The sequence below is a fragment of the Phodopus roborovskii genome, unplaced genomic scaffold, assembly GCF_943737965.1.
Source record: "Phodopus roborovskii unplaced genomic scaffold, PHOROB, whole genome shotgun sequence".
Taxonomy (NCBI): domain Eukaryota; kingdom Metazoa; phylum Chordata; class Mammalia; order Rodentia; family Cricetidae; genus Phodopus; species Phodopus roborovskii.
Window position 1 is genome coordinate 3247472 of NW_026126408.1, and position 25990 is coordinate 3273461.

General features: G+C 38.6%; 1 protein-coding gene across 1 annotated transcript in view; it reads right to left on the reverse strand.

The window, feature by feature from the left end:
* Positions 1–25990, reverse strand: part of Nbas (NBAS subunit of NRZ tethering complex) — a 261552-nt gene that overhangs the window by 223073 nt on the left and 12489 nt on the right. Inside the window, exons 7-10 of the mRNA XM_051181643.1 lie at positions 20579–20712; positions 18365–18498; positions 16911–17009; positions 4850–4988 (exon numbers count right to left, since the gene is read on the reverse strand). Of these exons, the coding sequence (XP_051037600.1) occupies positions 4850–4988; positions 16911–17009; positions 18365–18498; positions 20579–20712 (506 nt within the window). The remainder of the gene's footprint in view (positions 1–4849; positions 4989–16910; positions 17010–18364; positions 18499–20578; positions 20713–25990) is intronic.

Consider the following 25990-nt stretch of genomic DNA (forward strand, 5'->3'; position numbering starts at 1 on the left):
CAAAACTGAAACAAAATGATCATATGACTTACAGATTCTTTTCTAGGTCTACACTTTAAAAGATTGATTTTGTACAATAATTTTTACCCCAATATTGTAATAAGCAAAATGGAAATTTAGTTTGTCATGTCCATTGCTCCTGCTTGGTGATGAACAAGGCAGATGGGAAAAGTACTGCAGGGCCCAAGAAGGGCAACCAAGGAAAGCTAGCAAGGAAGTCAGGGTCCATCTAAATACAATCCAAAGCCATCAGTTCCATTTGTCATCTGAGAACACTGAAAGAGCATCCATGTCAATGGAATATGGCTAGAGGGAAAGGACAGAAGTGTCACTGTGCTCAGAAGGACAGATCTGATAGGAGCACAGCTTCTCAGGAAGAACAATGCAATGGTTCTTTTGCCACCAGAAGTGATAAGGACAGAAGAAGCAAAGAAGGAAATACAGTGTGCTGCAACTCAAGAGAGAAGCCATGCTGCAGAGCCCATAGCCTTTCCCACCAACACCAGCTACAGAGCACCTGAGGGTCAAACTACCGACCACCCAGGAAACTAAGCTCAGAATCCTAGAAAACATTCTGGTATCATTACAGTGAACAAAAGAAATAGCTCATAGAAATCAAAAGACTAACATAAAGATCAACAAATTCTAGAAAGTTAAAAAGAAAAGAAAATCAGAAGACAAAAATTCACATAAACAAGGGTAGATTATGCTTGGGAAAACAACCAAGAATTATAAGGAAACAAAAAATGCTGCTTCAAGTAAAACAATGTACTTCAACAAGAACTTAAAGATGTAGAAAACTATTTTTACTTGCCATAAGTTAAAAAATAATGAAACATTAATGGAAAAGACTATTGCCACATCTCCAATCTCAATGTCTGGGAGGACAAAACAGGATGAAGAGAGATGTGTGAATTCAAGCTCAGCCTGGACTACACAATCAAACACTGTGGGACCAGAAAGGGAAACAAGCAGGAGGGGAAAGGCAAAAAGACAGAGGAACAGGTGCTGGACAGGAGCTAGGGAAGATGCACACACAGGCCAAGGCTGAGCGGGCAGGAGAATCTCTCTCGGGGGAAGCATTCAGATTGCATTCCTCTTTTCAGAGAAAGGAAAACAATATGCTCAAAGTATCTGTATTATTTCCACAGGATAATATACATCGGGAAAAGGGCCAGCATCAATGAAAAAACTTCAGTGGACTTCCATTCATTTTTACAATTTTTCATCCAAATTTTGATCTTAAAACTACCAACAAATAACAATAATTACCATGTATATTGTTGTAAGAGATTGCCTCACTAGATCCTGGCAAAGCCTCATCACACAGGTGGCAAAAATAAAGTGGGGGGGGGGGGTGTCTGAAGTGTGGAAAGGCTGAGATTCTAGTATTAGCCTTCTAACTCGAGCCTATGCCTATTGTCCACCTCAGTTATTCAATTCCAACTGAGCACTGTTATACTTTATCGTACTCATCTGTAGAGATAGCTACATTAGATTTTTTTATATTCCTAATACTTGGAACAATAATTCATTGTTGAACAATGAATAAGTAAAGCCATGTAGGAAACTAGCATTCATCTGGAAATGTTCATCAATGCATGTATTGAATTTTGCATAGTCTCTTTTATAGCCTGTCAGCCTGTAGGAGACTGGAATATACATGTAACCAGAATTTTTTTCAATCAATATCTGCCTAACACATGCAACCTTCAACAAGCTTAGTGAGAGGAAGTTCACTAGGTACAGCACCCAGCTCTTGATGAAAGGGACAAACGTTATAACCTCCAGTGATGCTGAGGTGGGAAAGGTTATGAAGAAGGACTGTAAGGTAAGCTGCATGACACATTTGAAAGCTACTAATGGAATCAAAATACATTTGCAGCATTTCAAGAAGTCAATCATACAACAGGGCATTCAATCTGCAATTCAATATTTTCCTCACTTACTTTGTCGGTGGACAAGCAATTTTCTCTTAAGAGAAGCCAATCCCTTGGGCTTAAGACGGAAGGACTATACACAGCAAAGCACTTCCCAATACAGAATTCAAAGCGAAGCAGAGCAGAAGCACACAGGAACCCTGCTGCGGCTCCCAGAGTTCCTCTGCAGAGTCACTTTGTATAGACGCCCTCAATGCTGCTGCACAGAAAGACTCACAGCGCCTGCACAGTCTTGTGTCTCCCCCACACTCATCTGTTCCTTCCCTTTTCTTACTTTTGGTTTAAACAAATTTCCAACTACAGAAAAGACAAGGTAATGATGTGATGAAGCCCCAGACCTCCCACCTGTCCTGGGCAGTCATTTACATTTTGCTGCATTGTTTGCTTTCTGAATATGCAAATGCATTTTTGAAATTTACATTTTAACTGAACCATCTGAAAATAAGCTATGAGCATCACACTGATTTTAGGCAGACTTGAATGATAAGATTTTTTCCCAAGATCTGCTTGATTTGTGCCACATAAAAAAAGTTAGAGAAAACACAGCTGAGATGCCCCTACAAAATGAAGGAGTAATGTGTCCATCTCTGAATGAATTCCCACCTCAGTCTTTCCTGGGGCAGATAAGAGTACCAGTCATACGGGCATAATCAGATGTAGAGAAAAGCTAGTATGAGGGGAAATACCATAAGGAACCAGGGAATCCAATCCATGCCGTGTTTTCCTGTCTTCAGTCATTGAGCCCCATGTGGCCTAACACTCTGGGGCTGATAACATAAAATGCCTACTCCCTGGGTTCTGAAGAAAAAGGAGCCAAATGGGAAAGCTGCTAGGTGGATCATAAACGCAAGGAAAAAAACAGTCCTCTGTACTGTGAGCTGCAAATGTCAGCCGAGTTAAGTTTGGTACCACATAAAAACAGTAAGTTGGTATCATTTTTAAAAAGTATGACTTCATTGGGTTAAATCACAATCACTTATTTCAATGCAGGTCAATTCTAATAATAACAAAGAAGACTGCTCTGACTGTTGAAGGGTTCTTTTTCAAAAGCACATCCTTGAGAATCTTTTTCAACACCAAGCCATTCACTGCTTTCAAAGATTACTTTTAAATCAATATATTTTAAGGAAAATAACAAGACAAACATAATTGCTATGAAATGAGCAGCCTAACATATTCCCTTATATTATGCTTTAGTTTCCTTGTTTCACCCCTCACTTTAAAAATATACAGCTGGTCACTTTCATACAATTCACATAAAACACCAAGATACATATTAGTTAGGGTATGGCCAATATGGTAGACATAATTAGAATTTCCCGGTACCTAACTGATTTCATATTTCTGGATACACAGAAAACTATTTCCTATCTTCTTTTGAGCTAGGAGGGGCCATGTGGTTAGTTTGATAAATGAACAAAAGTATTGTCACTTTCTGGGATAAGTCTGTGATAGTTACACATTTCATTCCTCTCTGCCCTTCCTAAAGCCAGCCATGAACAGTGGGACCTCAAAAAAAGAAGTCACCTTCCATAGATTCTCTTACCACCAATTACAACAAAAAGACACAGCAGCAACAGCAAACTTGGCCAGGAATTTTGATGTGGCACGTCACGGACGTTTTAGGTCTTCTCATATGCTTACTTGTGTGATTATATAATTTTTTCACATTCAGTCTAGCCCACACTAATGTTACAGAAGAACAGAGCCCTATACTTGGGATCTGGAAAGTCCCCATGGTCCAAAAGCCAGAGGCCAGCAGCAGCGCTATTGGGAGGTGGGTGTCCCCTCTAGAAAGGGGCATTGAGGAAGAAGTGAGGAGGACACATTAAAGGAAGCACACCACCCTACAGAGACATGGAGACCCTGGTAACACTCATATCAACTTCACGTCTTCTCTGACCCCACTTCTCCCTGCCTCACAGAGAGACCATGATGTAAGTATCCTTTTACATCACCTGACCCCATCACAAGCTACAATGCCACAACAGAATCAAGCCACCATCAGCTGAAGTCTCTGAAACTGCTAGACAAAATTAACTCATGTCAGTGGTAAAAGCTAATCCAAGGAGTGTGTGGCACAAAATAAAAGTCTGATAAATGATAAATAATGAATATAGAGATATAAAAACAGTTCATATAAACATGGAAGGGTGTGTACCATGCTAGTTAGGGATGTCAACTGGGAACTTCTGTGAGTTGACACTCTAAGTCTTCACTTGCTGGCTGGGTAGCCCAGAGTACTTGCTTGTTTAGTGACCTGGGCTAACTGACCTGAGCCCCCATTTGAAGGGACACTTAGGACAGAAGTATTCTGAATAATTATCAACACAAAAATAGCTTTTTAAATGTTAATGTCTAAACTAGAAAATACAAGTAATAAGACAATAGCCAGGCTACTTTGCTTTTTCTTTTTTACATTTTTGTATATTATTTATGGGTAAGCACCTATGTATGTGTGCATACTAGGATGTACAAGCTAGAGTGTATAAGAAGATAACTCTGTGCGATCATTTCTCACCTTTTGCCTCTGAATAGACTCAGGATGCCAGGCTTGCAAGGCAAACACGGTTACCTGATGAGCCACCTCATCTAACCTACATTGCTTTAATATTTGAAAATATCATTACAAAAAGAGAAGACATATGCTTACTATACTTGATATACAGTAATAGTAAATAACATTTTAGGTACGTTATTAATATTATTTATGATATATTATACATTATTATAATACAGTATAATAATATTTTAGTTAACAAGCAAGTGAGAATAATAAAATACTAAAATCACACTACCATTAATTAATCTCCCTTTTTTGAGGCAAACTTTTCTGGTTACATCATGCACAGGGTTTGTTTGTCTAACACCAATTAGAAAGTAGTCAAGATAACTGGGCTAATGCATACCTCAGTGACCCTGTCTCCACTGTTAGTAACTTGCTTGTAATACGGTGAACCGGAAAGGACTCTCCATGCAGAAAGGCCACAGCTAGAAGCTTTGGAAATGCCCAGTTCAGCAGTTTCACATCCACCAACCAGTAAAAGTCTACAAATAATGAGAACAGCATTCATAAATGAACAAATATGAACAAGGAAACGATGCAGAATAGGCCACTTTCACAGAGAAAGCTAAAATTGCCGTCATTATACCTAGATGATTACTATTTTAGAAAGGAAACCTAATGGTTTCTCAATTTAAACTTCACCTTCACCAACAGAGAAGTAAAGGGTAAACATGTAGGCCCCTAAATGCATCCGGAAATGTAGAATTAAAGGCAAATGTCTTGAATTTGCATGTGCACCTCACAGACACTGGCTTTATCAAACCTAACAAGCATTAGCAGGAGTTGAACAGCTTCCTGCAGACATGCACGCAGTGGTGCCAACACCACACATGAAGCAATGAGGCACAACTGCAGCCTTAGAGAGACATGGCAGCAGCTGGGTGTGCTCCGTGGGAAAAAGCATATGGCAGTCAGTGCTCAGGATAAGACTAGGTGAGCAGCACATCAGTGATGGCTCGCTTCTGTCTGCCATACTCCATTAGCAAACTACAGGCCAGCTACTAAGGGCAAACAGTGGACAGCAAAAGACACATCTACAGCCACTGCAAAATTACACTGGTGAGTAGTGAAAGCCAAGCAGTCATTTTCTGAATGTTAAATCCGGGTCAGCACATCTGGCAGGATCCTGCACAGTAGACCTTACTTACAATCACTTCTATTTAAGGGGAGGGTGAGGTCAAGGTAGAGCCAGGTAGAAGGGAACTGACTCCATAAAGCTGTCCCCTGACCTCGACACACTTGCCGTGATACACATATGTATGCACACATAAAAATAATAACTAGTAAGTAAATAATTAAAAAAAAACTAAAGGTAAAGTTGTGATACATTAACAGGAAAACATCCATTGTTAGTGGCTTATCTGTTGTCAATGACAAGAGACAACAGAAACAAGAAAAAGAATCCATGAATTTCTTAAAGATTAATAATTATAAGAATGAAGAGAGTTTCCATGACTTAAAAACTGCCCACAACTTAAGACAGAGGCAGGCTTCCCAGCAGAGGTTTCCTGACCTCCACTCCCATGTTGTACCCACACCATCTATCTATCACTGTTTCAGGGTGACAGGACACTGTGTCAAGTCCCTCTACATCAAAGAAACCCTGTGAAGCCTCCATCACCACAAAGTGCCCACCTTGCTGAGGAGAAAGAGTGCTTTCCTCACATACCATGCTGTTTTTTGGTTTTGGGGTTTTTTTGGGGGGGTTGTTTTTTTGTTTTGTTTTGTTTTTCTAGGCTACAGCTTGAAACATTTTGTTTTTTTCTGGTTGTTTTTAGTAAAGACAACACCACTTCATAAGGTTTCTTAGATCTGGAATATCAAAAGAATTATAGAAGAGAACTGGTTGCTCTTCTTGAGAACCCTCATTCAATTCCCAGCACCCTCATGACAGCTCATAACTCCAATCCAAAAGGATCCAAAGCCCTCTACAAGCCTCCAGGGATGCTAAGTGCACATGGTGCGTGGGCACAGGTACAGGTAAGACACAAAATAAGATTTAAACACATGTAAATAAAGTCACTAAAGCTGCCTCTTGGAGGGTTAGATATAGGAAAGAAGCAGAAACTTAACAGCTATTGCTTAAGGGTTCTCTGACTTACCAATAAAATCACTGTTAGATTTTTATAGAAATTAAGCACAAACAGGCGCTATGATAGAAAATAATTCATAGCACTAAGGTCATCTCCTGAATCATTAAGTTCCTCCACCAGGAATACTCACTCAGGTGCAGGGCATAGGCAGAAGGTACCAGACTGAGTCATGAAGTTCAAAGTCACATAATAGTGTCATATATATGACAATCATCTTACCAGACAAATATATTTATGTATAAGGTTAAATTTTGTAATTATAAATAAAACTCTCTACAACACATGATTAACAAAGCTACAAAACTGCTTTTCTTTCTTTTTTTTCTTTACCTTGTTTTAAGTAGTTTTTTTTTTTTTTTTTTTTTTTGCTTTTTTACTGTTTGAGAATTTTCTACACAAGTATAATGTGTTTTGAACAAATCCACTCTCACTCCTCTCCAACTCCTCCCATACCCTCACCACTTTTCCTTTCCAAATTCATGTACTCTTTATCTAACCCACTGAGTAAGCACAGTACTGCCAGTGTGCATGGGTGTTAAGGCCACCCACTGGAAAATGGACATCTTACCATGGTCGATTCCCTAAGTAAACTGACTCTCCCTCCCCCAGTGGCCATCAGGTACCAACAGCTCTTCAGCCACGGGTAGGACTTTATGAGCCCCTCCCTCACTCATTCCAGAACTGTGGCTGATGTAGTCTCATGCATACAGTCACAGCTGCTATGACAAACTCCTCTCTAATACTGCTGTCCACTGCACACATAAACCATACTACAGGGCCTAGGGGAGAACTCGGCCATTATTCAGCTAAAAACCTGGACAGCCATCTTTACACCCAGATGTTAGTGCACCCTCAGTCTTCATCCAAGCGCTGACAATACAGATTCATCACTGCTCAAAGGACAGAAAGTAAGAGACTACAAAGTGCCAGCCTTAACTGGAGCATGCACATTAAACCCCTCTTCCCAGCACTCAGAGATCATCACAGGAAAGGAAGCAGAAAGATGCTAAGAGCCAAAAATAGTGAGGTCACTGCACTCATAAACAAAACTACTTTTCAATTTCACAAAAACAAAGTAGACAGGAAATGGCTCTTTTCTAATAATCTTCAGTATGAAATCACATGGATATTAACAGAAATTATCAGAGTTGTGGGAATCAGGGCATGAAGCTCAAACACCTTTGCAGAAAGATATGTAATCTATAGACAGGCCTTTCTCACCAATTTTGTACACAAAGTACTCAGTGAGCAATTGAAGGACTGTCAGACAAGGCCATCTCTAATTCTCCTGACATCAATGAGTACCTGAACTTTCCCACTTCACAGACAATGCGTATCATGTATGTGCATTCCTTATGTGCATTCCTTACATCCACAGCCTTGATTTGATGCATCCTCCTACACAGAAATGAGCATGGACCCAATCCACTGCAGATGAAATTATTAGGGACCACTGTCTACTGCTGCACAGAACCTTGGCAGCAACCTTAGGGCCAGGTACAAAATCGCATCACATGGACATGAGTGTGTGACGGAAAAGGTCAGGGAGGGATTCACAGTCACTCAAGCAGGTTAGCACTCAGGCCAAGGAAATATGCTACACACAACAGTTAGGCTGTAACTGTAGAAAAAACAGTAGGAAATGCTAAGAGTGCCTGCAGTCTCTAATGAGCAAGCAATTGAAGAACAGCAGAGAAGTGCAAGGGGGCCCTTAGCATCACAAATATTTAATCGTGATTTCTTCCTTCAACACTTAGCACAATCCACTGCAACAATTAATCAAGTCATAATCCTGTCCCTGAGTTGGAGCCATCTGGGTGGTATCCACTTGATCTTTTTATTCTTTACAGCATTTACCCAGTGTGCTTATCTCAAGAAACATCTATCTAGGTAGTATGTCTGAAGAACTGTAACTGCACAAAGATTAAGATACAGTCCTCGTCCTTGGCTTAACCTCTCTAAGCTGCAACTCTCCCTCCTGAAAATTGAAGAGTTCAATCAGATGAAGCCTGCTCCAGCGCCAATGCTCTAACAGTGAAAGTCAGAGCAGGAACACAGGTACCAGAAAAAATAAATACACAAATAAAATCACTCACACACATACACAAAGAGGGGGTGGAGGGAGAGAGGGAGGGAGGGTGTGGAGAGCTGAATTAACTTGATCTTGAACAAAGCAAGGGAGCAGAGAACAGAGAAGCGGTCACAGCTGCCTGAAAAAGGACAGACAGGTGATGCAAGCCCTTCAGGACCAAGACTTTACGTAATGCTAATGAATTGAAGAGTCACACTGAAAAGGCATTTCAAGGGTTAGAAGTGGCTTATTAAGGCTCTTAAGTCTAGAAATGTTGGAAGAATCTGCCATCTAGTGGTGTGAAATCCCTTATGGCCTACAAAACAAAAATAAAAAAAAAAAAGAACAAGTTTCAGATGTTGAATACAATGACCAGAATGCTTAATGCACTCAAAAATTAAACAAGGAAATAAAAATATATTCATGACTCAAATTTTTAAATACTGATAGAAGTGGGTTTGCTCAGTGGTGTCTACCAAGGAAGAGGTACGGACTACATTCCAGGACCATGAAAAGACTCAGGAAGGGCTCAAGAAGTATACAACATAATGTTTTAGATATGTATACACACACACACACACACACACACACACACACACACACACACACACACACACATATCCATTGTTCTTCTCAAGCAAAATTAAGTGAAATTCCTATTAAATAAATCAAGATAAGGCAGAAGACTTTCAGTTCTTCTTCATTCACTCCCAAGAATAATGAACAGCAGGAAGTATTTGCAGCATAGCAAAAAATTCATTTTGGCCAAGTTGACAAGGGAGGGAGGGAGGGAAGTAGAGAGGGAGGGAGGGAGGGAGGGATCATGAGAGCCAGAGCGACAACTGAACAGTGAGTGGAAACAAGCATCAGCCCTGTGAAGGTCTGACTCTAGGACAAGCACCAACACTGCCTATTAAGGAATCTCCCAGTAGCAACGACAGGGGAGGGACACCAAGCTGATTTCTACTGTTATTACAACAATAGGCCAAGGTCAAGCTACAAATGCCAAAAATCTCAGCACCATGGTTAAATAACTAATCATACTCTATTCCTCACCACAAAGACAAAGAAATTAACAATTAACAAGTTGTACCCAGCTCAAGACTGCTAAGGACCAGGCTCTGCCAGCCCAAGGGACAATAAAAACACGTCATTAGACAGGAGTCCTGATTCCCAACTCCCTAGAGCCAATGGGAACAAAAAGTCAGTCTGCAAATCTCAGCAAGCCTCAACTCACTTCTCCAATGCTCGCCCGAAAGCTCTGTCTAAAGAGGACAATATCTGAGCAGCCTCATCAGAGGTCACCTGTCCAACCACTGACGCTCACACAACCTTGGCAATGCCATGAGTTCCTGCATCATCAAAGGTCAGATACAGGAGTGACTGGAGCCCTCTTCCCTTCCTAGAAGCAATCTTGCATGGAATCAACAGGCTACACCCAGAGCTGCCCGTCCCCAACCCCATGTCCAGGTCACCTTCAGATTCATTCACACAGGAAGCATCCTACCCCACCCTCATCCCACACACTAAGCACTAGCTACTTCTTTAGAATACTCACAGTATCCATCCAGCATAGGGACTTGTGTGTACAAATCATGATGTATTGATTAAGGGACAATGCAAACAGAAACCCACCCAGGACAACCACATCAATATCCAGAAAGCACAGCTCTTCAGTGTTCAGCACTCTACTGATTGAAAGAATTCCCTACATCCCTGACGACTATGTATGTCCTCTTCCATCTCCTAGAACAGCCATGGCCCTGATTACTGTATGTGTAGGGGACAACCGGACAACCATGACCTAACTACCCTTCAGCACTGCAGTTCACCCCTGGTTGACAATCATCCACTTCAGGACAAGCTGATGTCCTGTCTATTATTCTCTGTGGGGTCGAGTTTGCTTAAAAACAATATTTACTTCAAGAATAGTATATTTTCACTCATCCAAAGGCTTGCACTCTCCCTCTGCACAGATATGACTTGCATTATTCATCAATTAGGAACTTCCCATGGACTGCTTAAGATAAAATGTTCAAATGAAAACTAAAAGGCCTCTTTGTGATATGATTGCAACCTCAAGGCTCTGGATGCATGTGTTAAATTTGTTCTCCTTGTGAAGTACTAAGAGTGTATACAAAATTAACCTAACTATACTGCTAAGAGATGTAGATGTTTATGAGATTAGGAATAGATAAAACAATTAAGGGGAAATTCTATGATTAAAATCTAGTAGTACAGAAACCAGATGAGGGCTAGGAGCTCTCTTCCCTCTTCCTCTCCTTCATTCAACTGCTCCTCTTCCCCTACCCCCTTTGTCTCTCCTGCTCTCTTTCCATGCAATAATCTGTAAAGGCAAAAGATTCTCACTAGCATGAAGGCTTTCCACCGGACAATGTCCTCAGAACTTAGACCTTTAGGACAATAAGCCAAAATAAACCTGTTTTCTTAAATTTAAAAAAAAAAAAAAAAAAAAAAAAAGCACACCTCCAGTATTTCCTGATAGCAAGTATAAATGGAATAACAATTTAGTTCAGTTTGACATATATCCATAAAGTTCATGACACAGAAGATTCTGATGAGGAATAGGCAGCAAACCACATTCAATAGAAGCTGAATCACATTTAATGAAATCACTGAATTGTACTGATTGTTAGCCAGTGTCTCCTCAAAAGACACTTTCTCCCTCCCAAAAAAACAGGAGATATTTTCTCAGCCTTTCAACATTGTTGAAATATCGTCTGAAGTAGCTAATACTTACTAATAAATGTGTCATTATCAAAGACCTGATGGAAATTCAAAGTGGAATAAATCAAATTTTGCTTACCTATATTTACAGTTAAGTTAAGAACAAAAGCTAAAAAAAAAAAGCAAAATTAAAAAATTAAAAAAAAAAAACCCATGCACTGTTAAAAGTCGCCAGTGTCATTTAAATGTATATTAAGCATCCTTATTTGTAAGCACATGCCCACCAAGATTGACTACACAGTCCGGAAGCACAGAGAGCACTCCACAACCTCCTCCAGGAAGCAGTCCACCCACCATACACTAAAAGTTCAATGTCAGAGCTGGAGAGATGACTCAGTAGTTAAGAGCACTTGCTGTTCATGCAGAGGGGGTGGGTTCAATTCCCAGAACACATATGGTGGCTTGCATCCATTTGCAACTCCAGTTCCATGGAATATGACACCCTCTTCTGACCTCTGAGGATACCAAGTACACACATGTTACACATATACAAATTCAGGTAAAATATTCATACACATAAAACTTTAAAAAAAAATTAAGATCCATGTTGTCTCCTCAACTAAGATAAAACCAGGAGATTGAAGAAAGCAGTAAAAAAAGGAAGAGGAAGGGCGTGGTGACACAAGGGGCAGATGGAGAAGGGGCAGAGCTCAAATATGAAAAACTCTGAGTGTTCAAGGAGGATAAAGTGCACTTCTCAGGCTGACTTAGATATGGAATAAAAATAACCAAGCACATCCATAGAGGGTATTCCCAAGCTGCCCAATTAATTTCTGTTTTGTGTTATCCAATTTACCACCTCAATTTCTCTTCTTGAACAAAACTTGCAGCACCAGACAACACAATGAATTTCATAAAAACCATGAGTTTGTGTGGTATCAATTTATTCCAACTCTATATGGCTGATTTATTGAGCACTTACAAAACCTTTGTAGATGATGAATGTCACATGCTCATATTACTAGAGAAAAGAGAAAATAAACAAAACTGTGATAAATACTTCACCTTCTTTCATTTAAAAAGAGACCACACAATGAAAATATAAACCACAAAACAAATGTTTTATTATTCCCAGGGGATATTTACATCCATCCCTGCTTGACAGAAATTCTCAACCAGAAACAACAATGTCATCCATCTCTAGGCTGACTACTATCAAGAGTTACATATGATTGCAGAATCAAGGAGAGGGTCTCCTTCAGTTAGAGAATACAGCTAACTTTCTAAAACTCATTAAACAAACCACTCCCACTAGCAAACATGCCCTCAGATACTTAGAATCTTTTCTGCTGGGTTTACAGGCATGCACCACCATTCAGGGTTGGTAATTAACAAAGATTTTTTAACTAATTGGCAAATTTTTAAAAGAATATATGTCATTATATATGACCTACAACACTCAACTTAATTCAACACTCAGCATTATTCTTTGACCTCAGATAAGTAACCTACTTGTCAACTGGTTCCGGCTCCTTCCAAACTGGCCTCCCTGCTATTTCTAGACAACACCAAGGACATTCAAAGCTAGCTATTCTGTCTGCATGGAACCCTCATATCCTAGAAATCCAAAGTCAACTATCCTTACTGTGTTGCCAGTCTTTGTGGAGGTGTTACTTTTTCAACTTTTTTTCTTTTTTTCTTGTGTGTGTGTGTGTGTGTGTGTGTGTGTGTGTGTGTGTATGTGTGTGAGCGTACACACACACACATAGGCATATGCCACAGCACAGGTGTATATATCACAGGACAGCTTGTAGAAGCCAGGTATCTCCTTCCACCATGTGAATGAACTCAAGTCATCAGTTTTCATGACAAGCACCTTGGCCTGCCCAGGTAGACTCCAAACTATCATCTATCCCTTACCCTCCTCTCTGTTAACTCTTTTCCCAGGAGCACTTACCAGCTCCTCACATAATTTATGTCCTTTATTTGCCACCTGTGGTCCCTCTACAGTAGGTTACATAAGGTCTAGCTCAGAGGGCTCAGAGGGTAGATACCAATGTTCATTGAGAAAAATGAAGATTTTATGAGTATTCTAGTCACACCTGCAGCTAGCTAGCACATTCATAACCACAACAGTATCCACTCACAAAACTATAATATAAGCAGTAAAGGGGAAGAGCAAAGCACTGTACATGACAAGCAGAATGGGTAAGAAAAATAAATACCACTGTCCACAAAGTCAATATAAAACATGTGAAATTGGAAACAAAAAAGCAACAATGTGAGCATTTTACTCAATCTGAAAAACAAAGAATCAACTAATAACTGAATGAAAGCAAGAATTTGAAGCAAGGGGTTTTTTTAGAATTACTTAACACTTGAAATTATATCCAAACATATTCATAAAAATAAAAGGTAAAAGAAAAAATTGTAATGGTAAATGCCATCTCAGGAAGCATTCACCATGCATCTCAACCATCCAGAATTAACATGCAGTTTATACAGACTATACAAAATGTCAGGACCAAAGAACCTAATAAAACAGACCCTATGATAAGCATTTCACACTGAGTAAGCATGAGTAGCCAATTAACATTCAAAGAGCTGTTCAACATCATTAGTAGACAAAGAACTGCAAATTAAAACTAGAATGGATATTTTTTGTTCAGTTAATGGGTTTTTGCAGAGCTGAGAACAAATCCAGGACCACACACATGTACCTCTGAGCTGCACCTGTTCCATCCCAGAAATAACTCTTTCACAACAGGCATTCAATCTGACAACTAACCCCACCACCAAGAGTACAAATTTCCAAGGCTACTTTCATGGCTCTCCACAAACTGACAGTAAGACCTTATTCCTGAAGACAGCGCCTACTTAACTCACTGAAAATGGAGCTTGTGCCTACCTAGAGCCTTTACCCTTTTGAACTAGTGTTTTTAGTATTGGAAAATTCTCCCCACATCACCAAATGAGAAAGGTAACATCAACCCAGCTACAAATCCTTTGCTCTACAAGAGTGGTCTATCTGCAAGATACTTTGTTTTGTAATGGATTTTCATTTATTGATACAATTTAAGGTCAATTTTGTGATATGTATATTTCTCCTCTTGTTTAGGTATTGTGTTTATATAGCTCATTTAGAAATGTAATGTATAATGTAGTACAGATTATAAGACACAGGTCTACAACAGATGGGGTCCTAGAGCTGAAAGGATGGGACACACACACACACACACACACACACACACACACACACACACACACACAAGCCAGAATCTATCTCTAATTAATAACCACTTGCAAATAAAAAGTAAGTTTCCTCCAAGGAAGTCTCCTTGGAGAAATAAATCACTTTTGAGGGTAGGTTGCATATCAAGTAGCCAACACAAAACAAACTCAGTGGCATCTCTGCAAGTTCTTTGTCTCAACATTAAGTAAGGACATTTTTTTTCAATCCACACACCCTTTGTCTATATATTTTCTCTTCTGGCTTTGTGTTCTAATGGGATTCCTATGTGTGCAGACACACCTCTGCATCTACATGCATTTCTTGTGCATTTCCATTGGCTCTTTTTCTTGTCATATTCCAATGTGTTTGTCTTTGTTTTACCTTACTGTGTTACATTTTATTTTATAATTATTCCTTAGATGCCACCTTGTTTTCTAATGAAGAGACAGAAAGGGTGTGAATGGATATGGGAGGGTAGATGGAGAGGAATCGGGAAGAATAGTGGAGGGGGAGACATTATCAGGGTATAGTGTATGAAAAAAAATCTGTTTTCAATAAAAGGGGGGAGAATACTGATCAAAAAAAAAAAGTGAGATAACAGAAAGGCTCATATGCCGATGGTAAATTGGAACAACTATGTGAAAAATGGTGGCATTATCTGATAAACTTGGAGATGTTCCTTCCCAACAGCACAGCCAATCAAGTCCTGGTTCTGCATCCTGCAAATACTCATGCACATACATGCCAAAATAACATGTGTTAACAAATGACTGTTAACACAATACAACTTTTAAAATGCCCTGAAAAACAATCAAGTTTCTATCTACAGGAGAATAAATAAACATATTGCACAATATTAATAAAATGAAATATCCTACTAGTGTTAAAAAATAAATGAACTAGAGCAATATAAATCAAACATCAAGTCAGAGAGGAAGGTTTATGTATCTTCTGTGTGATTTCATTCATATCAAATGAAAACAGAACAGCTAAGTAAGAGGAAATGATAACTCTGGAAAGAAAGAAAGGGAATAATACAGCTAAAAGTGGTATTTTCTCTCTAACAAGACAATGGAATCATGCCCGTGTGTAGGTGTGTCTGTATGTGTCTGTATGTGATTATGTCTGTTTCTATGTCTGTGTGATTCTGTGTGTGTCTTTGTGTTTATGTGAGTATGGGTGCATCTGTGTCTATGTATCTGTGTGTCTGTGCATCTTTATATCTGTGTATCTGTATATCTGTACATTTGTGAATCTGTGTATCTGTATGTGTGTGTCTGTGTATCTGTGTGTGTGTGTGTGTGTGTGTGTGTGTGTGTGTCTGGGTCTGTGTATCTGTGTATCTGTATATATGTGTGTCAGTGTGTCTGTGTATCTGTGTATCTGTATATATGTGTATCAGTGTGTCTGTGTATCTGTGTATCTGTATATATGTGTATCAGTGTGTCTGTGTATCTGTATATATGTGTGTCAGTGTGTCTGTGTATCTGTGTGTGTGTGTGTATCTATGTATCTGTGTATCTGTGTATCTGTATATCTGTGTATCTGTGTGTCTGTGTATCTGTGTGTCTATATGTCTATGTATCTATGTGTCTATGTCTGTGTATTTCTGTCTGTGTATCTGTGTATCTGTGTGTCCACGATCATATGTATGCAAGTTCTTTTGCCATATTGAAATTTCATAAAATTCTGAAAAAGCCACAGACTTACAATGACTAGCATACAAAACTTGCACACGACAGAGCATTTAAGACCCATCAGTAGACACAGACTAAATTCAAAACTCAAACTCATGTTTTGTTCATCTGACTAAAAATCAGATACTCTTCCCATTTAGAGAACCAGACAGGTAACTTGGCCAGCTTACAAAATACATGTCAATTTCAGTCTCAGGTAACAAAAGAGGAAAAGTTAGGAGGTAGGTAAACAATGAAGCAGAGGAACTATGAAAAATGGGGTACAAGTATTGAGAGGTACCACACAATCAGCCTGACTCTGTAAGTGGAGAGGTGACATATACTAAGACCCTTTCATAGGTCCTTTCTCAGCCTTCCAAATAGCACCAAGACAGGTATTATGTACAGAGAGGACAGAAAAGTCCTAGAAGGCTAATAGAACAGGAAAACTTTCTCAATGAAATTTCCAGTGTCTTCTCTGGCTCAGAAAAGTTCTCTGAGCCAGGCCAGAGGCAGAGGAGTCAGAATATGAGTATAGTATCGCAGGTATTAAACACAATTATACACAGAATACAGAATGAAGACACCCAGATTTCAGTATGTACTTAATAGTCTAGTAAATAAAAGAGCAGATGATTGCTTACCTATGACCAGGGTGATAAACAGCGGTATTTATCCCATGAGGATAATGACTGTTGAAGCTGAAACTATGGCTCTCTTGGTAGCTCTGATTTGTTCCAACACTAAGTTAAAGAAAGCAAAACAGAAATAAATATCATTAAACCATGGACACCAGTAGATACTTTAGAAGCTAGTCTTTAGGGACAGATACACCAAATACTGTTGAGGATATAAAACCAGACACAGTACATTAGTGGGGTTTACTGATACAACCATATTGCTTAAAAGTCTGAAAGTTTCATATAAAAATAAACTACATCACCCTATGGCCCAGCAATTCCATTGGAAAAAAATGACCCAGGAAGACTAAAAATGTTTATCCATAAAGACTTATGCAAGAATAACCATAGTACAATCTGTGCCATGATCCAATGGTCAAGAATGGCCCAGTTTGCCACAGCCCCAAACTGGAAAGTCTATCTACAAAGGAATGAATAAACACATCATGAGCTGTGTATCTATATGTAAATATATTTATATAATTCATGAAAGATGAATCATTGGCTAAAAACAAATAAGTAATAATATATAACCTAGAGACAGGAGAGAAGTCCTAGTCCCTACTTCAAATGTCTTGACAGATCTACATGACCCCACCTGAATGGCATTGCCCTACATGTGGAATTGGGGTGGGGGGATGGGAGGGGGAGGGTAGTCAGGGTTCATGTGAGGGGGCAGAGAGGGTAAAAGGGAAGAAGCAAGGGAGGGAGGGAGGGAGGGAGAGAGAGTGAAGGAGGGAGGGAGGGAGGGAAGGAGGGAAGGAGGGAAGGAGGGAAGGAGGGAGGGAGAGAGAACTGGGATCAACATGTAAAATAAAAAAAAATAAATAACAACAACAATAAGACTTGTGGAATTTGTTTTAAAAAATTATGAATTTCAAAATATGCTGAATGAATGATATTTGGAAAAAGATTGTATATTATGATTCCACTGATGTGCACTGTTTCAATGGGCAAAACTAATTTATGATTAAAAATAAAACTTTTGAAAATGGTAGTTATCATCAGTAGATATGGAGGGAAGGAGGATGAGGGAGCTCTCTAATACAGTGACAATGTTTTACTTCTTGACAGAGGTCTGAATAGCACAATTCAGTGCACCTACCAAACTCACAGAGAGCTACAATTAAGATCTGTGCATCCCACTGCATGCCAATTCCAACTCCAAAAAAAAAAAAAAAAACTATGAGCAAATAATGAACTCTTAATAACATTAATTCTCAAGCATTTGTTGTTTCCAATGCAATATGAAATACAAGAAACAAATTTATGAGTATTAACTATACAAGTCTTTCAAAGTTCCTAATATGTTTGCAACTTTTCATAATCTGATTAAAAAAAAAAAGTTTCAATATCAATACCTGACACTTGGTCAAAGAAATAAACATCTATCAAAATGACTTCCAATGTATTTTTACCTGACAAGGTAACTTCTAAGTTCTCCTCGGTAATTGATGACCAAGAGCTCTGCAGACCACTGTGCACTTGCTTTGTATTCTAAAAATACCAACCCAGCAATGGCATAGCTCAAGTCACCAGCAAAGCCAGATGCCTGAAAATAGGAAGAAATTAAGTCACTGTAAAGATAGCAAAAAAAAAAAAAAGTACATGCCTATCTAAACAATATCCCAGACACTGGCTGTGACATCAAGTTTAGACCAGGCTCCTAACCAGTTAGAAAACACACCAGGCTCTTTGAAATATGTGGCCAAATAAGCATATTTCTATTCAGATTCCCTGCAAAATAAAGAAGAAAAAGAAAAGCAGGAGATGTCACCATTCAGCCTCTTTCTAGACGTAAGCTTTCAAGTACTAATCTCCACGGCAATAGTCTATACTAAAAAGACTTCAGGTACTTTCCATGTGGCTACTAGCAACTTAAAGAGGAGGATGCAACACTTGACATACTTAAAAATGAAGGGCAGCTTTCTTTTGGTGACAGTGTCCCTCTGAAGCAGGGAGAGGAAAGAGAGACACACCAAAATAAGTCTGTGAGCCTTTTAAAGGTCAGTTTGGTCCCTTCATATATCGCCACATCATTTTCCCACAGTGCATCAGTCCTAATAGCCCATACTCCATTTCCTTTGTGTAGTCACATCTCCACACTCTATGAGCCGCTATTAAAATGGTACAAAAGCTCCTGGCTCACAGTTTCTTTGAGTTTTCACTTTTCTATAAGGCCCCATGCATGCAAAAATATAAGTATCAATAAACATTTTATTATATCAATCTGTCTCTTATAAAAATATATTTGCAGGCCTACAGAAACTAAATTCAAGAAAGTGGAAGGAAAAGAAAAAGTTTCTCTCCAATATTTTAAATAGTTCTTCATGATCTAGAATTATTCAATAAACACCACACAGGCCTAATCCAAACAAAGAGTCTACAAATATGAAAATATCAAAACACATGCCAAATTTCACACTTAGTGCCAAGGCAAAAAATGCAAAACATCTCACAACATTTCATAATGACTACATGTTGAAATGATCATGTAATGGGTATACTACAATTAAATAAATACAGCCTCCATAAATTTCACATGTCCCTTATGACAACTTCTTGAAAATGTAAAATTACACTGGACCACACAGATAACTGTCATCACAGTCCTACTGGACAGCACTAGTTTGTTAAATGGTAACTAGAACCTTTGTGGAACTCCTACAATATGAGCTCTGCTCATTCTTTCCATGTTCCCACTCATTATTTCTTAGGAAAATCATTTCCTGTATCATTGACTCTCGACATTAACTTCTTAAATCAGTCCATTACTCTTTCTCTATTCTCCCTTTTAATTTCTGTCCTTTTTAAGGTAACAAGTCCCGATTCTCTAGAAGTTCCAACAGCCCACAGATTTCTTCCCTCATTATAGCCTATCAACAATCCATACCATGATAAAAGAAAAACTGAAATGTCCTAAATATAACCGTAAGGGCCAGATGATGGGGGGATGGTAGTGAGAGAAAGCAAAGCATGAGGCCAGTACACTGCTCATGCAGAAACTGTGACTTAAATCCCGTCAGGACCAACCATCAGGCCCACAGACAATGCTGCTTGGCTGCTCAGCTAGCCAGTCCAGAAACAGCTGCTTCTCCTTATGGATGACCCTCACACCCTAAGCTTCCTTTGCTTCCCATTATCCCATCCCTCCTTTTTGTAGCAATGTCCACCCACTGTAAACAGTGCTTTCCTTCTTCTAAGTCTACCCAATGACTCTTCACTCTGATTCCAGGAGACAGTTTCTAACTGGTACATACATACAGCCTTGTTCCTGAGAGCCAGGAAAAGTTTTCCCTGGACATGATCCTTTGCTAGTCCCTACCTCATTGACTCAATAAACCCTTTTATTCCAGACAGACCCTGATCTGAAGAATTTAGTCGTTTTTGTTCATTTCTTGTTATAAAATGTCTCACACCTACAAAGTACATTAACAAATACAAAGAATAAAAACTACATAAATATAACTATCTAACCAGATGCTAAATATTGGACCATAGCTTATTATTCTCATTTACACTTGATTTTTCAGCTCTCTTCAAATTCGTCCATTGTAACTTATACATAAAAAGGCACAAACACATACAGAAGGCAGGCGGTTGGAAGGTGTTGATTTAAAATGTATACATACCGGGGAAATGACAAAGAGCTCACTTCCCATGAGGTCAAACACCCTTACAGTCCCTGTGCTTTCAGCATAAGCCAGGAGTGTGCAGTCATAACTCCATGCTACCCGTCTCCACTGAGGCTTTGGGTCTTTTGGAACTAGAACAAAAAGAAAAGAGGTGTGTTAAACAATATATAATAAAAAGAACTAACAGTTTTAAAGGCTGTAGTTAATGTAAATATACAGTAAGTACCTCATCTCCTAAAGTGATCTAATGTTTCAGTCAACACAATAGTTTCCAGAAACCTACGTCAAGACACAAACCATGGCACACTCAGGCTCTATTACCGCAAACCAACTTACTGAAGTCAGAGCTCAATAAATTCTGAACGTGCCCTACACTAGTAAGAGCTCAAAAATAAGCTACTCAAAACACCTATGGAATTGAGAATACTCAAAAGCTCAGAGCCCATGTTCTTAAACTGTGTTGCCATATGGGGTGGCAAATCTAACTATGGGAGTCAAGAAAAAGTTGAGAATGATAAGAAATTTTGGACACACAATGACAAAAACTTGATTCAGAAGCAAATCTGAAGTGCACCTGGAAGCATACACCTGTACTGTACTCCACAGCTGCACTGCAGGCTCTAAGCATACAACACATGCACCTTGCACATGCAGGACGTGTCAGATCATGCAACATCAAGGAAGACTGCCTGAAATCCTCACTCCGACTCAAAAAAGACTGTATGTTATGAACTAGTCTCTTTCCTAAACATACAAAATTTTCTGCTCTTACAGGAAATATACTTTATTTATAGAAAACAAAGACTTTTACTATTTCCCTATCATTATTTCTCAGCATGTATTAAATATTTGAACTGTAGTGTATTAGAGTGTTTGGTTTTAAAATTGCTAGTTGGTTGATGGCTTGAGAAACTGATGGGAGATGTCATTCTGTAAATGTTTCTCATACTGGTTAATGAATAAAGCACTGTTGGCCAATAGGAAAGCAATAGAGGAGGGACTAGGAGACAAAGAGGAAAGAGGAAGTAGTAAGGAGGAGTCAAGATGGAGAAACTGGGGAGACGAGATGCCGGCCTCACTCCCCGGTAAGATGAAAGCATGTGGAAATATGTAGATTAACAGAAATGGGTTAATACTTAAGATAGAGCTAGCCCATAAGAAACTAGTACCTGGCCAACAGCATTATATCAAATACAGAGTCTCAGTGTGTTATTTGGGGCTGGTACGGCGGCGGGACAAGACCAGTGGCGGGCAGAAAAACCTATTCCATACAAGAAACTGTTCAAAGAATTTTGGTTTAGAATTAGGACTCAACTTCCCACAATTTCTAAATGATCTTAAACATACTTCTGTCATTTGGTACTACGAATTTATATGAAGCATATTCTCAGCATTGATTACTACAAAAGCAAAGTGTCAATCAAGCTCTGCAAAACACTAAAAATTCTTGACATCGTGCAGTACCACATAATCAAGTACATCTATCTCATTAGTATGAAGGTCTGTTTTCCTCTTTAATAAAAGACAAGGTTATATGTGAATATATTCATATGTGTGTATATATGCATATATACATATATATCAAAATATTTTTAGAGACATTTTGTATTGTTTATTTACAGTAAATATTTTATTTATAGACATAGTTTATATATCTATATACCTGGGGACATACAAATTTCACAGGCAAATAAGGGTCACAAGTAGATAAAGTTTACACAGCATTAGCCTAGAGAGTTAGTAAAACAGTTATTATTCTAACCCACTGAGTTCTGCTCCTCTAAAAATCCACAACATTAAAAGTACAATCAAGAGTTGGGCGATAGTACTGCACACCTTTAATCCCAGCACTCGGGAAGAAGAGACAGGTGGATCTCTGTGAGTTTGAGGCCAGCCTGGTCTACAGAGCAACACAGAGAAACCTTGTCTTAAAAAAAAAAAAAAAAAAAAGGAAGGAAAGAAGGAAGGAAGGGAGAGAGGGAAGGAGGGAGGGAGGGAGGGAGGGAGGGAGGGAGGAAGGAAGGAAGGAAGAAAAGAAAAAAGTACAACCTAAAAAATGAACATGAAATATGTTTTGTATATTAAGGCAGATAAATCAAGAGCTATTCCTAATCATAAAATTTTAAGATTTTGATAACAATATATCTTAATAATCCTAATAAAGCCATATGCAAATCAATTTTAAAATGACAAAATAAATCTTCCACATGACCCTGAAGTCTCATTCCTGATTATTTATTTTCATAGCATATGAGATCATCTATGTGCCTATGTTTGTTACTTCCTTATTTACAATAGCCAAGAAACAGAAAGTGTCTTTATCAACTGATGATGGCTAAGTAAAATCGGATACATACAAGCGCATAAAGGAATACTCATCAGCCATAAAAAGAATGCAGTCCCATCAACTGCATCAACATGGAGAACTGGAGATCTTTGTGTTAAGTGAGATGAGGCAGATACACAGACAAGTACAATACAATCTCATTCATACATGAAATCTGGAGCACAAGGGTGGCTCCAGAGAAAGGACAGCAGGGAGGGTGAGATGAGGGCATGTGGGTCAAAGGTACTAGATTACAAAGAGCAGGCGGCCTTCTGATTCTTCCCTGCAGCCAGGTCTCATCTGCTCTTGCATTGACTCTTAAAATATACTTGAAACTACTCTTCACACATGTCTCTCCTGTCTTTCCTCCTTGGCATTTTCCAAAGGTAACTTTTCAAATAGGAAGATGAACAGGTCGCATCTTCCTGTTGCCCTAAAATCTTTGATGGTTCTGTTTCCAACAACATAAGTACTACTTTCTCAATATACACAGAAGATCCTTCACAAAAGACCCCATCATGATGTTGTTCTAGCTTCCCTCCTTCACTTCCTCCATGACACCCCCTAACACTGACCTCACCACAGGGGAAATAAGCAAACTTGTGCCCTCCATACACTTCACTGCCTCTGCTAGAGGGCTCCTTTCCAGCTGCATTCTCCTTCCTTGACATTCTTCAAAACTGACAGTGTTCTCTCTGCGTACCAAATAGGCTGAGCACAGATTCTTCTGAAGTATTTATCACATCATATTATGTTGCTTACACAACTGTCTGTCCCACGGGTCGCTGATGTCCTTAAAAAGCAGAGAATGTGTCCTATTCAGTGCTGCCATCCCAGGACTTCCCTCTTCTGTTAAACATCTCTGAAAGCCCCTAACAGATACTCTGAAACATCTGTCTATGAGCTCACCCGAAATCCCATCATGCTGACAAGACAGCCACCCCATCTTCATCCCACATTGTCTCCACCAACATATTTGGTTACACAACACAAAATAACAAGAGCATAAGTTAACAAGCAGGTGAGAATGGTGCCCAGAAAGCTAGCATTGGAGGAGCTAAATCAGGAAGCCTGCTGAACAATGTGTCCTACAGGAGCCTGAGCTTCAGACTGAGACCTAGCTAAAGAAATCAATCAATTAATTTAAGAAGTGGGACACTGTCAACACAGTAAGTTGAAGAAAACTAAATATATTGCATGATCCTACCTCATTTGTTAAAAAGCCAATCCATGTGTACACATGATTATAGAAGGGTTATTTTAACTTGTTAATTTAAATACCTAAGAATGCAAATTAAATAAAAGATAGTACTTTTTTCTACTTCCCTGTATTACTTGATTCATTACAACTACAGTATCAGATTTATTATTAAAATAAATAAAACAATAAATTTCAAGCTAGGCTGCCCATCTCAAATGGAGCAAACAGAACAATGAGCCCCAGGCCAGCCTGGGCTGAGTAGTGAACCCTGCTTCAAATAAGTAATAAAGTAAATAAATAAACAAATACAGAGAAGAAAGAGGGTTTCAAAAAATTACCTAAATTCTAGTCTTCCACCTAGCAAAATGAAATCAACTTAAACTCTGTATGCAGAAGGAAAACTGATAAAGGCAAAAATCAAAAAGCAGAAACAACAACAACAAAAAGAAGTCAACAACCAAATTTTTATTATTGAAGAACACTAGTACACTGACAAAATTATGGCCTGAATGAAAAGAAAGAGAAGAAGGTGTGAGTTACAGAAACAACCAAAGAGAGATCAGTACAGATCCAATGGACAGTAAAGTAGTAATAGAGAATATAAAGTAGAGAATGTTATAAACAACTTTATAGCTATAAATTTTAAGATTCAAAAAAAGGTTTCATGCAAAACCCAAAAATTTTAAAGTTTTTAGCATGTTTTTTAAACTGAATTGAATCTTGATTATTAAAAAAAAAAGTCAACTTTTCTCATAAATCCTATAAAACATTTAAGAAAAAAAATAATTCAGATTCTATACCTACATTTCAGAAAATAAAAAAGCAACAATACCCACTCCAATTTTGAGACCATCTCTATCAAAGTATAAAACCAAAAGGACGTGAAAATAAGTATGTATCTATATCCTTCGTGAATATAGGTTCTATATTTTGATGATGCTGTCTGCATAAAGGACTATTAGTCTTGATCTGGAGGAAACCCAATATGATACTGAGTTGCTTGCTGCTCTGAGATCAATTTTATCAGAATGTCTAGATTCTCTTGATAACTTGAATACTGTGTCCAAATACCTAGGATGTTATCTAGTATGAAAAGAGTTCACAGAAATCATCAAGCAGAGAGCACAGACTTCATCACAGCTTACTTCTGTAGAACATCTTTTGCTACAGATATTAGAGGAAAAACTTCTGAAAAATCATCAAAACTTATCTTGATTGAGATGGTTTTGTTAATGTCTACTTTTGTTCATCCTTGGTTGCTACTAAGAATGTGTACTACATTTTCAATTTAAAAAAATATTTTCAATAGAATTTTAAAAAAAGAGAGAGAAAGTGTCAGATAATCTGAAACATTAGACTCACACTTTGAAAACTAAGAATTTCATTTCAAAGTCTGGGCATTTCAAATAGTTTATGTTCCTGATAATTTTCATGTCAAGACACATATTTAAAAAATCATGCTCGCACAGCATCTTACAGTAAGCTGATGAGGCAACCAGAGACCATCAGCCCACCCACCCCACACTGGAAGGCTGATGGGCTCTCTCAGCATTCCTACAGTAGCAAGAGAAGGAAAACTCAACACAACAGATCTTCAAAAGTCTAATCCCATCTGCTATTTTTAAGGCAGAAAAAAGAAGACTGAATTACCATCAATGGTCTGGCGAACAGAGCCAAACAACTTCCAGCCCACATTTCAAACATTCTCAAATGGCCTATCTTTTATAAAACAATAATTGAAAAATATCAAAGTGGAACCAAATAGCTCCTATTTCAGTTTGCAGACTCTGCAATATGTAGTCTCAAAAATGCATTAACAACAATCTGGCTCCTCTTTTCCAAGAACACACATGAAATATCATTTGGCATATGGGAGTGATTC